Raw genomic sequence first — 16,806 nt, forward strand, 5'->3', positions numbered from 1 at the left:
ATATTTTTGATCAGCATCAATAGCCGAGACGGTATAGCCATATCCGTCTGTCTGTGTGTCTGTCCGTCTGTCCGTCCTTCCGTATGAAACACTGGATCTCAGAGACTATAAGAGATCGACAGCATTTGTTATGTTTGCACGCAGAAACAAACTTTTGTTTCAAATTTTTGCCACGCCCACTTCCGCCCCCGCAAATCAAAAAATCGAATAACAAGCGTAATTTTAAAGCTAGAGTTACGAATTTTACGTATAATAACTATAGTAGTAATGATTCCTGAAAATTTGGTTGCGATCAGGTAAAAATTGTCGAAGTTATTAAAGAAACACTTTTGTATGGGCAAAAACGCCTACTTACTAGGGGTCTTAGTTGCTTTGGCTGACAATCTGGTATATTGTGCTGTCTATGGTATATTGTGAATGCGGTACTATATCGATATACCAAATATATCACTTGGTATATTTTTAGTATTTTTATAGTACACTCAGTATATTTTGAGAAAAATACCGCAAAATATATTTCTTTTATTTAAAATGGGTATCGGGTATCTCGAGCGCACTCGACTGTAGCTGTCTCACTTGTTTGTATATATGTATATTATATTCAGAAACTATAATACAATTTAATAGTAAATTAGTTTTCAACTCAATTTGTCATTCGTATAAGCTTTTCAGATATCGCGACTCAAGCTAAAAACAATACTTATACGTATGTTACATATGTATGTGTGTTTATTAAGCTTTCTTTTAATAGAGCGCCTTACAAAAATCATCCACATTCGTCTCACATTACTCTATTCGCCATTAAAGAAATCGGCGACTGAATTTGTCAGGATATTGGTGAAGTACAATGGACTCTCGTCCTCAATGCATTCATTGTTTGTGGGCGTGGCAATGCCCGCCACACACTGACTTCCATCCCTACGCTGCACATGAAGAACACTGGATGTCGCGGTCAAGCACTTTGAACACTCATTCTTCATCTCGAATGTTGGTATCGGGCGAAGACAGAGATGTGACTGATCCGTTGCCAAATCTTCGATTTGACGCGTCACCTTCACATTGTTGCATTCGTTGAGATTAAGGTTTTCCAATTGCATCGTGTATTTTTTGCAGCTTTCATCTGTTGCGAGTCAATGTGATATAAATGATACATAGATAGATTTACTAGTAGAAATTCGTACTTGCTTGCGTATTGTATGAGTAGCCTGCAGCAAAGAAATTAGGGTGCCCCAGCAGATCGTGTGGATGACAGAGATTCGCTATGGTGACATTTTCCGACAGTTGTGTTCTGTTAAGTCTCGTTCTCAAGTTGATGAGCACCAAGTCATTTTTGTAACTCGTAGGTCTCTGTGCAGAAATGTGTAAATCAAAAATATCAATACTATATTCGATGCACTTAGCAGCTTACGTAAATATCGATTTTAATATCTGATTTATCGTTTACTCTTGCATCTTGGGATCCCAACTTTACTCTGCTGGGTAAATTCTCGTCGCCCGCTCCATCGCATTGCTTCGACGCTAGAACAAGCGAGGGGGACAGTACAACACCCGTACAACGGTACACATAATCATCCATATATTTTGTTAAGTATCGCATAGTAACCAGATGAGTTCCAGTGAAGCTGCATGAAATTGATCAAATTATGGATTGATTCTCATACTCTTTGATTAATTTTAACTTACCGGAATATTGGTGTCCCTGAAGTCGTTCCTTGTGTGTCAGTTTTGGGGCAGCAAATCATTTTACTCTTAAACGGATTGTCATAGCCACAAGATGGCACATCCTTGATGTTGATCTTTTTCTGCATGACATACCTTTTTATTGTGCAACAATCATCAGTGTAGCGACACACGCCCAGTGGATATTCTCTGTCACCGCCGCAAGTATCAAACTCTAATCGCAAATGCAGTACACTTATATAATATATACATATTTTGGTTGATGTATTATTATTCAATTTAATTGAGCGCACCTTTGTATTTGGGTTCTGCCAATGTTCTTGGCACTGCCATCACCAACGTGAGGGTGAATATAAATGCAAATAAGCGAATGGCAATCATAATGTTTTAGTTGAATGTTCTCAATCCGTATGTGCTGCGTTTGTGGATTGAACGGAACTAAATCTGGATTTCTACTCGACTTTACTACGCTCTTCTCTGCCATATGTTTGCATTCTCAACCTTATCGCTAGACTCATATTCATAAATACACATATATACTCTAAGAAAAATAAGTTTGAACATTAATAAAAACAATGTTTAATCAACACGAAACCAAAATTGAGCCCAGAAAAAAATTTCATGTTTTTCATTTAATATTACTTTTTTGGTTTTAGACAGACTATTAGATAGACTATATTTGAACTCAAAGGAGTTGCAACCAATGACCAATTTTTAGATTAAAATTTAAGAAAAAGAAAATTCTTATTTTAAGATATTTTTATTATAATTAAAAATTCTTGAATTTGACAAATTCAATTATAAAACAAGAGTATTAATCGGCATTTTAAAACCTTTTAAAAAATTTAAAAATAAATAGTTACAAACTTAAGATTAGTATTTTAGCTTTTAGAGTGTGAATTTTCTCTTGTGTATACATATAACACGTGGGCTGAAAAGTCCCGGGCCTTACACATAGATTGTGCTAGTTTTATTGCAGTCACCTTTTTTTCAGTTAATACAATCCTTCAGAAGACAGCTGCTAAAATTTCATGATATTCTATTCATTAGTTTGTAAGTTATTGAGCCAAAAGTGACACTACTTTTTCTATTTTCGCAACAATGGATTAAATGCAATTTCGTCTTCTAATCTTACAATGCTTCTTGATGGGAAAAAATACCGTTCAAGCAAAGCTTTGGCTTGAAAAGTGTTATGGGGACTCCTCTCTATCAGAAACAACAATTAAACGTTGGTTTGCTGACTTTAAACGTGGTCGTAGAGACACCGATGATGCAGAACCCAGTGGACGTCCAAATGGGGAGGTCACACCAGAAAATATCAAAAAAATCCACAAAATCGTTTTGAATGATCGAAAATTAAATTTGAGTCAGTTAGCTAACATCGTAAAGATATCAAAAAAACATGTTGGCTTAATATTGCATGAGCATTTGACTATAAGAAAATCTCTTCAAAATGGCTGCCGCGTTTGCTCACTTTTGACCAACAACAAGAATGTGTTCATGATTCAATGACAGTGACAAAACTACTTGAATTTAACTTCGAATTGCTCCCACATCCACTAATTTGCCAGATTAGGCTCCCAGCGACTTCTGGAGGTCAGCAGTCCTGGAAAAATGCTCGCCGATAAAAAATTTCGCACGATTGAAGAGATTATCACTGAAATTGAAGCCTATTTTGAGGCAAAAAATAAATCGTTCTAAAAAATTTATATTGAAATGTTATAGCGGCTCTGGAATGATTGCGATGCTCTTGATAAAGATTAAGTTGATGAGTAACGCCAATTTTGATCCAAAAAAAGCAAGTTTTCTTTGTCAGGCCCGGGACTTTTCAGCCCATGTGTTATGTTATATATTGTACTTTTAATATCTGGAAGTGTCAAATTAAAAAAAATTCTGAGCTGTAATCGTTTGCGAAACTTCCGCATATTCCTTTAATAATACGAATTCATTGCAATTAATCAGAAAATTGAAATAAAAGCAAGTACTAAAATTATGCGACCCCAAAGACAGAAATAGAAATAGAAATTTTGCGCCATTGACGACGCTAAGTAAGCCGAATATTGTGACGTTGGTGACGATAAAAATAAATGTCGTGGCCTCAAGTATGCACAGCCAAGGCATGTATATAATATTTTTATATAGAATTTGAGCATGTTGCTGATATCGAATGCGAAGTGTTGAAACACTGATATCAGCGAAACCCTAAAAAAAAATTTTAATCTACATAATTGTAAAATATGTAGACCACATGCCCATAATAACATAACATAATAAAAGTAGGGTATTACTGTTGAGCTTCAAGCGAACACAAAACAAATAAGAAAGCTACAGTAGGGGGCTCAACTGGGAGATACCCGCTACTCATTTTGAATAAAAGCAAAATATTGCGAAATTGCCAAACTTTCATGAATTATAAATACTATTGTTATTATTGTATTCACCGGAAGTGGGCGTGGCAAGAATTTGAAACAAACTTGATCTGCGTATAGTCTCTGAGATCTAGGTTTTCATACGGACAGACACACAGACACACAGACGCACAGACGGACAGACGGACATGGCTATATCGTCTCGGCTGTTGACGCTGATCAAGAATATATATACTTTATAGGGACGGATATGCCTCCTTCTACCTGTCACATAATAATAATTTTAAATAATTTGTAATATTTGATTATATTTATTTATTTAAAGTCGACTAAAAAAAAGTGGACCTTCAAATTTAATTTTCGGAAATCGTATATTGTTTGTGGCTATCGATATATACCACACACCACGCTTACCGCCTAGCGTGACCGAATTGTGTATTTTAAATACTAAAATATTATTTACCCCTTTGTAGCTTTTGGGTACTTGGTATTTTCTCAACATCGTTTCGCGCTCGCAATGCTACCATCTCTACTTCAAATTCACTGATTATTTTGTTTGTGCGGTTGTTTCTTAAATTGTATAAACAAAAAGTTCGCGATGCTTAGTTGGAGGATCCCCAACTTAATGACTGTATTACAAAAGATTTAACAAACAAATCAAAAGCATTTTGCAAATATTGCAAATGCACATTAAATGCAAAGTTGTGGGACTCGAAATCGCCCGTTGAAACTAAAAAACACAAGGCAAAACTTGAAGTACGGCGAGGTAACCAAACAATAGAGTTTCCCAAAACATCTACTGAGACATCCTCAAAAGAATCTCTGCTTGTTTGTGGCTCAACACTGTTCAATCAGTTCGGTTGACCACCTTAATAATTTGTGCGCGCAAATCTTTAAAGAAAGCCAGATAAAAATTCATCGAACAAAGTGCATGGCAGTTATAAAAAATGTGCTGTCGCCACATTTCCAGGAATGTCTGCAAAACGACATGCAAATTCAAAATTTAGCTTTTTGATTGATGCATCGACAGATATAAGCTTTACAAAAATACTTGATGAGTTTACCGCTTTTTTTCTAATATATTGGTTCCGAGGAGGTGGAAATTGCGCAAGTTTTAAACAATTTGCTTATCGAAGAAGAATCATTAAATCATCAACATTGAATGTACAAAAATATAAGATTTTGTCATTGAAAACTAACGGCTATTTCAATTTACTATTTTTGAAGAAATCTTGCTATTTTTGGCTATTTTTTATGCTTTCACTGGTATAAACGACCACTAAGAGTTGGCAACACTGTTTAGAATAGCAGTTTTTTCTTTTCTAAACTAATCCTTTTGCATCCTCTAGGGATATTAAAGCAGGGCTGAGTTGGGGAATCAGTGAAGTCGCTATTGACCGAAGAATAGTGGATACAAATTTGAATACCCGAAGTCCAGGAAAGGTGGAATTACTTGGTAAAAGACATCTCAAAACCAACTGGTCACTAACCAAATGGCGTAATATCCTTTGAACATATGAATCTGAACTGGTGTTTTTCGGTGGATAGGACCACCAAACACCGAGAACGACCTAAACCTTACCCTTAAGACCGCTAACCATGGTGGTCTTAAAATCATGTTATGGGCATGTCTCTCATACAGTGGTGTGGGACCTATAAATATTATCGATGGGATCATAGACTAACAAGTCTTTGAAAATATATTAAGAAACATCATGCTGAAGTATTCTCAGGATGAAATGCCCCCTCAATATGGACTTTTCTGCAGAGCAACGAAACCTAAGCACACCGGCCAACTGGTCACAGAGTGGTTTGGTCAAGAATAAACTAATGTAATGCCATGGTCAGCACAGTTCCCAGATTTAAATCCGACTGGGAACTGATGGGGGACTTCAAATCCCTGACATCTAGGACACACCTTCGACAAGTTGTGCAAGAGGTATAGGGCCAGAATCCCAGCAAGCATTGCGAGAACTTGGTGGACTCCATGCCACGTAGCTGTGAGGCTCTTATAGGCTATACAACAACTTATAAGGTAGTATTTAACTTCCAATTTAGTAGGATTAAGTTATTTATATGATTTTTTGAAATTTATACAATATTTCTTTTGGCACTGCTATTTCAAAATTATTCATAAAGCACCCACTTTCATTTGTTATTATCCATATTCGCTAAAATATCGAATTACCTAAATGGAAAAAAATGTTTAATTATTAAAAATTAAATACTTTATGCTGTTATAACTAAATTTTATCTGGAAGTTGTGTTTATAGCTTTTTTTTTCAATTTTAAACGCACAGGTCACTAGCACCGTTATTCCAAAGTTTACAGCTGTATTTAAATAGTCTTTTGGTATTACTTATTAATTATACCCACTACCCATAGGGTAGAAGGGTATTATAACTTTGTGCCGGCAGGAAATGTATGTAACATTATTATTGATCAGCGTCAACAGCTGAGATGATCTAGCCATGCCCGTCTGTCCGTCCGTCATTATGAAACACTGGATTTCAGAGACTATAAGAGATAGAGCTATAATTTTTTTCGACAGCATTTGTTATGTTTGCATGCAGATCAAGTTTGTTTCATATTTTTGCCACGCCCCCACAAATCAAAAAAATCGAAAAAACTAGAGCTGCGAATTTTGATGTATACAATAACAACTATAGTAGTTGTGATTTTTGAAATATTGGTTGCGATCAGATAAAAATTATGGAAATTATTAAAGAAATACTTTTGTATGGGAAAAACGCCTACTTACTAGTCTTAGTTGCTTGGCTTTCAATCTGGTATAATGTGTTGTCTACATACCAGATTGGCAGCTAAAAGCAACTAAGACCCGTACTACAAAATTATTTCTTAAATATGCAACTTTCACAATCAAAATCAATGTCGAGAAAACAAAGCAAAGTTGATTTTTTTTATTATTTTTTTAACGCTTATGAAATGAGTAAATAGAAAGCAATTTTACCAAAAAAACAAAAAAAAAAATGGAAAATATCGAGCAACAAACAGCATGACATTTTTTTTTTATATTTTTATTTAATTAGGGCGTGCGACGCCCACTATAGTTAAAAAATATATAAAATAATTATTATAGAAACACTTGTTGTATATTAAAATAGTATTATAAACACATTCGCAAAATTACTTAAAAGAGAAAAAGAAAGAAAAATTTTCTATAGTGCATTAAGTACATACAGTTAATTAATATATAAAAATCTATAATACTTCTATGTATTGTATGAGTAACTATAATTTTCCATAGATTAAAGTCGAAAGCAACAGCAGGTTCAATTCCAATTAATATAGTATAAATGGTCTCCTTGGATACGTTTTCTTTATTCCGAGATTTAATGTTTCAGTGCTTACAAAATATAATGTATACAAATTAAATATCTATTACATTTGCCATTTCATATATTTATCTAAAAGTCACTTAGAACATTATTCTAAAATTCCCATGTGTTTATTTAAATAATATAAAATGATATGACATTTTCATTTAAATATTTCTGCGGGATTCGGTGAAAATTAAACTGTTAAGTACTTATCGTAAACTGTTAAGTACTTATCGTATTGACTGTAACATATTTATTTGGCATGTGTCTAGATAATATCAAACTTCCATGTTGTGTGTTGGGTTTAGAAGCAATAGAAACAAATCAAATCATTATTTTGTTAGATTAAATACATATCTCCGTATTTATATTAAATACATTTTTGTATCACATGAATATTTATTTATGTAATTTATTAATTCGACAAATTAAAAATTTTCGAACATCCATATCGATATTATATAATTTTATATTAACTTAAACAGAAAACTATTTAGCCATAAATCAAAAAATAATAATGTAGAGTACCGGCAATTATTTACTGCAATATATATTTGTTTCGTTTATGGATTTCGAAAATTGCGCCCAAAAACGAGCACACAAATCAGATTTCAATGCCCCAAGGTTAACCAAATCCATTTGCACAGCTGCTTCAGTGCTTTGGCTGTGTTCCTGACCACGGTCAATGCATTAGCTGCTGCCGCTGCTGCTTCTCCTGCTGTTGATGCTGGTGGTCAGTGGAACTCACACACCCGACAAAACACCCGCTCGGGATGTTTGCCCACATATTTTGTTTACGTTTTGCTGGACGCGACGAGCACATAATTTATTTTAGCCAAGATGTCCTTGCTTGTTCTGTATATCTCCCTGTGTGTGTTGGTGTGTGTGTCTGTGTGTGTGCCTCATTGCTGCCTGTCAGCGCCTCTGAGATAAGCTGACTGCAAGAAATATGGGTGGAACTCGCCGTCTGCCCCGCGCTGCCCTCTTCTCCGCCCTCTGCTCGAATGTGCGAATAATGAGCCAGAGTACAGAAGAGCAGGAAGTGGAAGGCGTAGCGAATTGTGAGAAAAATATGGTGAGGGTGGTGACGGAGGAGTAGGAAAAGGGGGAGGAGGAGGATCCAACAACAAGACATAAATAAAATGATGGCGGTCTTTAATTGGTCACGCCGGCACACAAGCAACAACACAACCTAGCAACAACACACAGAGTGAAGTGCCGCTGAAACTGTGACCAGATAGTCGCTGCGAGGTTAATATGTGCGACTGATTTATGTTGCCAGCAGCAGTGTCAGCAGTCAGAAAGAGACAGAGACAGAGACAGAGACAGAGAGAGGGAGTCCCTCTCTCGTCACTTGGTCTTCTACTCGGACTAGCACTCTGACCCAGACTAAAACGCAACTGCGAATGCGGATGAGAACGCGAATTGGGATTGCGCTGATGCTTTAGCCGGCGCCAGGCACACGCAGCACATCCTTCATTCTTCATCAGAAAGCGCTCACATGCGTCCTCTCCCGATCCGCCTCCTCCCTCTCTTCCTCATCTACGTCTACGTCTAGCTTGCGTGGCTCGGCGCATTATAAATGATTTTAATAATTTGAAACGATTTGTTTAGTTCTGCATCAAGTCGGATAAACGTCGATGATTAATTAGCAGCCGCGTCTCGGCCAAGCCCAAGATGTTGGCATGAAAAGCACACTGAGCACTGAAGGAAACCAAGAGCCAAGAAGGATAACAGTAGTCCTGTTGGCATGTGCCACAGCGCTCCATTACATAAGCATGTTTTGTATTTTGCCATTTTTATCGCTTACCCATTAAATAGGAGGCCTTCTCAGTGGCTTCGACTGCGCTAGATTTGCCTATACTGCCTCAGCATGGAGCAGGAGCATGTCTGCCGATGCTGTAACAAAGCAGGAATGAAGAGGGGGACGGTGACGGGGAGAGGCGCTGCCGTTAATCAACTTTGCGTTTTGTTCGCGCATCTTACCCCAAAGCGAAAATTAATTGGTTCCCCACTTCCCCAATTCGTTGCATTCCTTCTCTTCCACTTTTTTTTGGGGGGCTTTGAGCTGTGTGATTCTCGCGTTAGTTAATTGATAAATGGCCAAAGCAGTTGAATAGAGTGTTTATGCTTTTCGGCTTCACAAATGTCAGACAAGAGTCCTTACATATGTGCACGGAAATATGTTCTTCGTTATGTATGCAAAATACTAATAAATCCATTTTTAGCCACTCAAATTGACAGTGAATCTCCATAATATTTGTGTGGTAGCAAAATATTTGTTACTTTTATTTATATTCATATTATGAGTATTATTAATCTCAAGATTTAGATTGTCCACTTACAATAAAATTAGACGTTGGTTATCTCATTACCATAAGATTTCATTTGAAAAACACTGACAATAATATGTAACATTTTATAAATAATAAAAATATACCAAAGGACATCGCTATATGTATCTGTTAGATACATTTCCCGAAGGCCAAAGTTATAATATCCTTCTACCCTCTGGTTAGCGAGTATAAATAACTCATCTTCACTTAAAAACACAATTTATATTCTGGCAAAGAATTTAATAAATATTTTTCATCAACGAATTTGCAGAACATTAAATAAATACTGGCTGATTGTGTGTTACAAACAAATTTGAACACATTGAAATTCAAAGTATAGTTTTATCCAGTATAAATACTCAACTTTAATAGAGTCTTGCAATTTAAATTGTATGCGTATATCCACTTGTTCAATCACTTTGCACGTTGCCTTGAGTGTTGCGTTGTAACTAAATTTGCAAAAATTAATTATTTACACATTTCAACATCGACTGCAAGAGTTGAAAAGCAATTTATGCAAATGCAAGCCAAATATTTGCATTGAAATGTGCACAAACCAAATTGAAATTATTATAATAATATATAGATAGTATATAGATAGTAGCTTTGTATGTAAATATACTGAGTCCATTCGCATCCTGCTTGACTTGACCACATTCGTAATCGGTCATTCTCGATGAGAGACTTGCTTAGAACCTCTTGTTGTTGTTGTCGTTGTCGTTGTTTGGGCCATTTGTTTTCCGAGTGTCGGATACATTAATCCTGGCTAAAATGCATTGCAGCTTTTAATTACCAGGGATGTTGTGAAAGAGGGAGATAGTGGATGGGATTGTCATATGATACCTGGACCAATTTGTCCGTCGCTTTGGCAATTTGTCAATGTGCCAGTTATTGACATACTTAATCCGTAATTGTCAGCATTATATGCTGGACAAATTTAAAGCCATAAATTGAAATATAAAGAGTTGTAAATTGGCTGCCACAGCCACCGCTTTCACCACAGCAAACTGCTTCTGCTCCTGTTTCAGTTTCTGTTTCTGCAGGCTAAATAAGAATGCATTTTATTATTGGAAATTGCCAGTTGCATTTTTTGTGCTGCTATTGCATCTGCTGTTGTTGTTATTTAGTAATGCATTTCGACAGCCGACAATAAATCATAATGCAAGACAAATACTTTAATATTTGTTGTTAATATTGCAATTTGCATATTTGCGCACATCGATTATTGACGGGCTAACGGACGCGTCTGCTTTTTGCCCCAAAGCGCCATTTTCAGAGCATACAAAAAGCCAATCGAGTGCATTTATTATTATTCTTATTGCCATTATAGTTATTACATTATATTACATTTAAAATGTTTCGATAAAAATCATTCAATAATTGCATTCAAGCCAAGCTCAGTAACTGTGTGTGTTGGTTTATGTGAAAGGTGTTCATATAAATTCGAGTGAATGCAGCTAATTAAAATCACCACTCATTGCCAAATCAAGCCGCCTCATTACGCTGCAGTTGCCGCTCTCTGCTTCCAGCTTTGCTTCGTCTCTTGCTTCAGTTTGAGCGCATGACAAAGCCATTTAATTAATTGGAAAAATCAAGAGTTTCAATTACGTGGCAAGCATAGCAAACTCACAGCTCGAAATCTATCTAAAGAGAGACTCATACGCACACATTCTATTTCTGGCTTGACTTTAGAATGGGGAAAAGAGGGAGAAGGACATTCAATACATTTCATTGACAAGCAAATGGAAGAGAAATGTTAATTGTCCGCCTCCCCCTGCCTTTACATGCAATCCAGACATGCCAGAGATTGCAGATATTTTGAGAGTGCGTGCTTTAAGCATTGTGTACAACAAATAACAATGATACTTATGTAATAATGCATCTGATATAGGGTAGCGTATAGTCAAGCAATCTTGGCTTTTATCTAGTTTTAATCGATTGAGTGACATTCCTTTTGACGTTAGCGTTGCATAAATAAAATATATATATGCAACATGTGCCCTCAACCAGTGAATGCATGATTCAACTCAACTGCATCGCATTTGCATTCTGCATTCTGTATTCGGCATTCGGCATACGGCATTCGGCACATTCACATTCAATTCGATTAGTTTGAGTGCATTTGAATGCATCGAATCGATGGCTGCGATCTGTTAATCACTTTTCTTGCATGCTGTTCACTTGATCCGCTTGATTGAGCTGCACCATGCAATATTATAGTGTGTCATGCCGTGGATTCCATTACTTAGGATAATTGTATACCATGCTCACTGACCTCTGACCCCACCCCCCCTCTGGCCTAGTTACACACTCGTGCTGGCTTCAGGTGCTGCACCCATGTCACGGCTGAAATTAATTAATAGCTGCACCTGCGAGATGACTGATTGTCTTCCCGGAGCAATAAAAAAGGGACATTGTGCGTGTAAGGATATGTATTATGTCAACGCTGGGTAGGTGCCAATGGGGCGTGGCAGTCACCCCCCTCCGTGTTGCAGGTGTTGATTAAGCTCAATTGCAAACGAATTAACACAAATTCCATTTACTTATTATCCCCGCTATCTGCAAGGGCACATGAGCAGCGGGGGAAAGTGTCAGGCGTGGAATACATATAAATCTTCTTAGCTCAAAGAAAGTATTCTAACTCTTTTTTCATTATTGTTTTCTTGTTGTTGTTTCTGAAAGTTCTTCTTTTTTCGTTTTTCTCTTTTTTTTTGCATATTTTCGCCTAACTTCAACTCCTGTCTACGAATTCAAAGTGTGTTGCAAGCGGGTGCTTGCGGGGGAGGACGACGGAAAGGGTGCTAGAACAAATGCCCGAAGCAGAGTTATAAATTTATTGCTGAACTTTGAAATACCACGGCCGCAGCTACTTCCTCAGTTGCCTCAACTGAAGTCGAAGCGTTTTAAAGCAAAACTTCTCTGCATCTGTATTTTTTCGCAATTATCCTTGAAAATGCAGCGTTGATGTCGAGAGCAACGTTTGTTGGAGCATGTTGAAAGCTGCTAACGGAAATGCGTTTCTTTTGGCCAAGAAGAGGGCGGGGATACGACGCGACTGCGACGCATTGGCTAAAACTGAAGCTGCAGCCAAGGCGAGACTCGGTGACTGGCGCAAGAGCTGCAAATAATTTATTAGTTGCGTAAAGAAATCATTTATTTGTTGGTTTTTTGTTGTGTTGCATCTGCATTTTGGCACTGCCGCTGCCATTTGGGTTGTCTGCCTTGCCAATAAAACAAATGGTGTTGGAAAAAACAAAATTGGGCATCGGTCAGTTTTAGATGCTCGGTTTGTGCATTCACTACAGTTTTAGAATCATTGAATGTGCAACTCAACGACCAATGCGTCAAAAATTGTAAACACAGTTTCAATAGTACTGTGATGCAGCTTAACTACAGTCTGAGATGTATTGTGTCCACACTAAGCAAAAAATAGGTCGAAAAATTTAGATCATCGACTTCTGCATTGTTCAATGACTATTTTTAGAGTCCAAACTTTGTTGTTAATTCGTCATCTAACTTGAGTCTGTTCTTTGTCATTCATATAAGAGCGAATTTCATTAAAATATGACTATTCAGCAAAGCCTTTAACAGTTTTAAAGCCATAATATAAGAGTAACAAAAGGAGTCACATACATACTTATGTCTCAGCTACAGTTTTAATATTTAGTTACTCAGCCGCAGTTTGAGAGTCCAGAAACTCAGCTAGAGTTTGAGTAGCGAAGCGAAACGAAACCCAACTAATAGGTTGACAACACAGCTAAGTAGATAAGTTAAGAGTTGTGATTTTATTAAAATACGTACATTTCACATTTACAATATGACGAGAATTGCAACAAAGGTTAAGAGTCCCTATAAAACTAAGTACCGCTTTTGGCTGGGCCGAATTTCCACTCAGCCCATTGTCAGACTGCAGCTTAAGTGTCAGCGGATTTGCGTTGATTAGAAATATGTTTCGATTCGGATTGATTACGATTAGCAACTAGGAATAGTTAAATATTAACAGCAGAGCACCAGCCCCTCTTCCCTCTCTTTCCCTCTCACTCCATCTGTCTTTTGTCTCGTGTCCCTCACTTTGTCTTCGCGCTGCGTAAATTCGATGTGGACAACAGCGAGCGGGAAGGAGGAGGACGCTCATCAATGTGGTAACCATTTTGTCGCCTCGTTGGCACCTCGTTTTTGCGATTGATTCTGCTCAAGGTGCTGGCACTGGTGGCTCCATTATGCGGTGGCGGTTTTCGTGGCAGCGTGGAGATCTAAGGGTTAACAAAACACAACCTTATGAATGTGATATTGGATTCATGATTCAGGATTTTGTACTCACGCGCTTGTTCTGCTCTTGGGAGTAGTTGATCTCGTAGCCCTCGCTGATGTGCTTGGGCTTCCAGGGCGCCAGCATGGACACTGAACGCGACACGGTGCGCGTCATTGGCTGCAACGGCGGTTTGCCCATGGCAGATCCTGGCGTCGCTCCTCCTCCGCCCCGGCGCACATCGTCCCGCGACATGGAGCGACGACGCAGATTGTATGGCTGTGGAATGTCGCCCACTGTAGTGGCATGCAGATAGACCACGCTCCGCTGACTATGCAGGCTAGACTCGCCCTCGGTGCCCGAGCTCTCAGCCGGATAGCGTTCCCGTTCCCTGTAAACGCAGCAAAGAGTTAGCTGGATCCTCAACGAAACAGTTTTTGCTTTCACTCACTTGCCAAAGCCACCCTCAACCAGACCACGACGATCCGCACTGCGCGCTGGCTTTGGGGGTCCCAGCAGCGGCCGATTCTCAAAGCGTTGCGGCATATCCGCCGAACGCTCCAGCGACATGGCACGCTGCGCATTGCCGCGCTTGTGTCGCTCCGCTGGCTCCGGCTCCGAACCGCTCTCGGAGATGTCCTGCAGCTCGCGCGATCGCGAGTAGTGGCGCCTCTTGCGGAAGTCGACCTCATCGCTTCCTGGCTCCAAGTGCTGCATGGAGCTGGCACGCTGTCGCGCTGTGGTCGCCACCTGACCCGACAGACTGTGGCGATAGTCACGCGACGGTGGCGGCGGACTGCGGTCCAAGTTGTAAGCACTCTGGGAGTGCTTAGAGTGCGCCAGCAGCGGGCGACGTCTGTGCATTAAAATAAAATGAATTCAATTGCTTGTCGATTGAGAGTTGCTTGCAACACTCACCTGGGCATGCTGGTGGCCTTGGATATTGTGGGCGGATTCGAGTCCAAGTCCGTGTCGCCAAAGAAGCGCAAGTTCTTGGCTGGCGCAGCGACAGCATTGCGTTTGCTGCGCTTCAGACTCGAGGTGGCCTCGCTGTGTCCATTGACCGACACATTTAGCTGCAGAAAGAATAAGTCAACAATTGATATTTGAAATTTGTATAATGTCTTACCTGCTCCTTGGGATTGCTCTTGGCACGGCGATCCAGCGACTTGAACCAACTGGTCTTCTCGGCTTTGACTGGCGTCGAGGTGGCAGTTTCCTTGGTCTTCTTCAATGCCTTGTCTGTGGCGCCGCGCTTGAGCAGCAGCGGACTAGCTTTCGGTGTGGATAGCCGGCGTCGCATTGAGATGTCCATTGTCTGTTGTGTTGTGATTGCAAATTGAGAATTTGGTTTAGTCTCGCTCACGTCGCTGGCCTAAAAGAGGTCAAAGGTTCAGCCAAAAAACACAACATTGCACAAGTGGCAGCGGCAACGGCAACGGCAGCAGCAACAGCAACAGGTTGCTTGTTGACGCCAGCAATGTGGGGCAGGTGGCCTTTGCACGAGCCTTGCCACAACTCATGCCTGTCTAATGAGTGGCTGTGTGGCACAACCTAGCGTCAGCCTCAGCCTCAGTCTCAACCTCAGTCTCAGTCTCTGACTGTGGCTCTGTGGGGGCGCAACAACCTAACAACAATAACAATTTGAGCTAACGTTGCAAACAAACTTGTTTTTGCCATTTGCGAATGCGATTGCGACTACGACTGCGACTGCGACTGAGAGTTCGAGAATTCGCTCGCTTTTGGGCCCAATGAGACTTTGGCCCACTTGTGGTTGATATTAGAGTACGTATTAGGCTGGCCTATGCCAATGTGAGTCTGCCCTCAATGTATACGTATTTATCTTAACTATTTCGATTTGTATTCGTATTCGTATTTGTATTTGTTCTCCTTCGCTCACTAGCAGCAGCTTGGCAAATGGAATGTCAAACAGGCCCCACAAAACGATGCCAAAGTGGAAACAATTTGACGATTACGCACCCACCAAATATAATTAAATATTCAAATATCGCCGCTTTGGGGCCGCCTTAAGTTTTAGTTTATGGCCAAAGCAGCGGCCATAAATTAGCCAACAACATTATTGGCGCAACACAATTTGTTCTCTCTGTTTTTCGTTTTGGCATTTTGCTTCTCGCATTTGGGTTTTGCTTTTTGGCCATGTAGAATCTTCGCAAATGAATGCCAAGCACTTTATGCTTCTCTGAAACATTTCTTTTTGCTTCATTTGATGTTTTTTCTCTTGATTTCGTTCAATTTTTTTACGATTTTTATTTTTATTTGTATTTTATTGGGCGATTTCGGGCGTCTTGTATTTTTTTTATGGCCATCGGGCATGAGCATGAATAATGGCCGCATATTGTCCAAATCGTTTACCACACCAAGAAGACCGCTCGAAACTTTGATCAGCACGCAAAGCATTTTGACAACGGTCCAAACACAAACACACACACGCACGCACTTGGGACACACCTTTCAATAAGCCACAATCGAATTGACGCCTCGCCCCCGCACAAGTTGCAGTCGAGAACAATGCTCCTGCAGGACGGAATTCGGTTTGAAATTGCGAAGGAATCACTGCGAAATCAGTGAGGTAAACATAAAGCAGCTAATTCTCCTATACCCACAGACTGAGGCATGATCTGTGTGTGTGTGAGTGTTTTGTTGCAACAACATCCGCTTAGAACAATCCGCTGTCGGACTGATGATGCCACACATCCTCTTGCTGCAGCCAAGGTCTCAGCCAACAAAGTTAGCAAGCCCAGCGAGTAAGCCTACAAATCCGCTCAAGCATTGCAAATTAGTTGCTGCTGCTACTGCTGCTGCTTTTGCAT

General features: G+C 39.4%; 2 protein-coding genes across 2 annotated transcripts in view; both read right to left on the bottom strand.

The window, feature by feature from the left end:
- Positions 1-618: 618 nt before the first annotated feature.
- Positions 619-2,133, bottom strand: LOC133844985 (uncharacterized). The gene is made up of 5 exons (XM_062279285.1): positions 1,974-2,133; positions 1,684-1,894; positions 1,409-1,622; positions 1,182-1,347; positions 619-1,120 (listed from the first exon to the last, which is right to left on the bottom strand). The coding sequence occupies exons 1-5, from the start codon at positions 2,059-2,061 to the stop codon at positions 792-794; spliced, it is 1,008 nt and encodes a 335-aa protein (XP_062135269.1). The 5' UTR covers positions 2,062-2,133; the 3' UTR covers positions 619-791.
- An 11,359-nt stretch (positions 2,134-13,492) lies between these two features.
- The window catches only part of LOC133840697 (zinc finger CCCH domain-containing protein 13), a 33,538-nt gene continuing 30,224 nt past the window's right edge, over positions 13,493-16,806 (bottom strand). The window contains exons 5-9 of the mRNA XM_062272668.1: positions 15,105-15,293; positions 14,894-15,051; positions 14,427-14,831; positions 14,048-14,366; positions 13,493-13,979 (exon numbers count right to left, since the gene is read on the bottom strand). Of these exons, the coding sequence (XP_062128652.1) occupies positions 13,794-13,979; positions 14,048-14,366; positions 14,427-14,831; positions 14,894-15,051; positions 15,105-15,293 (1,257 nt within the window). The 3' untranslated portion in view covers positions 13,493-13,793. The remainder of the gene's footprint in view (positions 13,980-14,047; positions 14,367-14,426; positions 14,832-14,893; positions 15,052-15,104; positions 15,294-16,806) is intronic.

Source organism: Drosophila sulfurigaster, chromosome 3 (assembly GCF_023558435.1).
Source record: "Drosophila sulfurigaster albostrigata strain 15112-1811.04 chromosome 3, ASM2355843v2, whole genome shotgun sequence".
NCBI classification, from domain to species: domain Eukaryota; kingdom Metazoa; phylum Arthropoda; class Insecta; order Diptera; family Drosophilidae; genus Drosophila; species Drosophila sulfurigaster.

Coding starts and splice junctions, on each gene's coding strand:
- LOC133844985 (XM_062279285.1), bottom strand. CDS start 2,061: ATGATTGCCATTCGCTTATTTGCATTTATATTCACCCTCACGTTGGTG. Junction 1,895..1,973: donor GGCAGAACCCAAATACAAAG/GTGCGCTCAATT, acceptor ATTTGCGATTAG/AGTTTGATACTTGCGGCGGT. Junction 1,623..1,683: donor TCAGGGACACCAATATTCCG/GTAAGTTAAAAT, acceptor AATTTCATGCAG/CTTCACTGGAACTCATCTGG.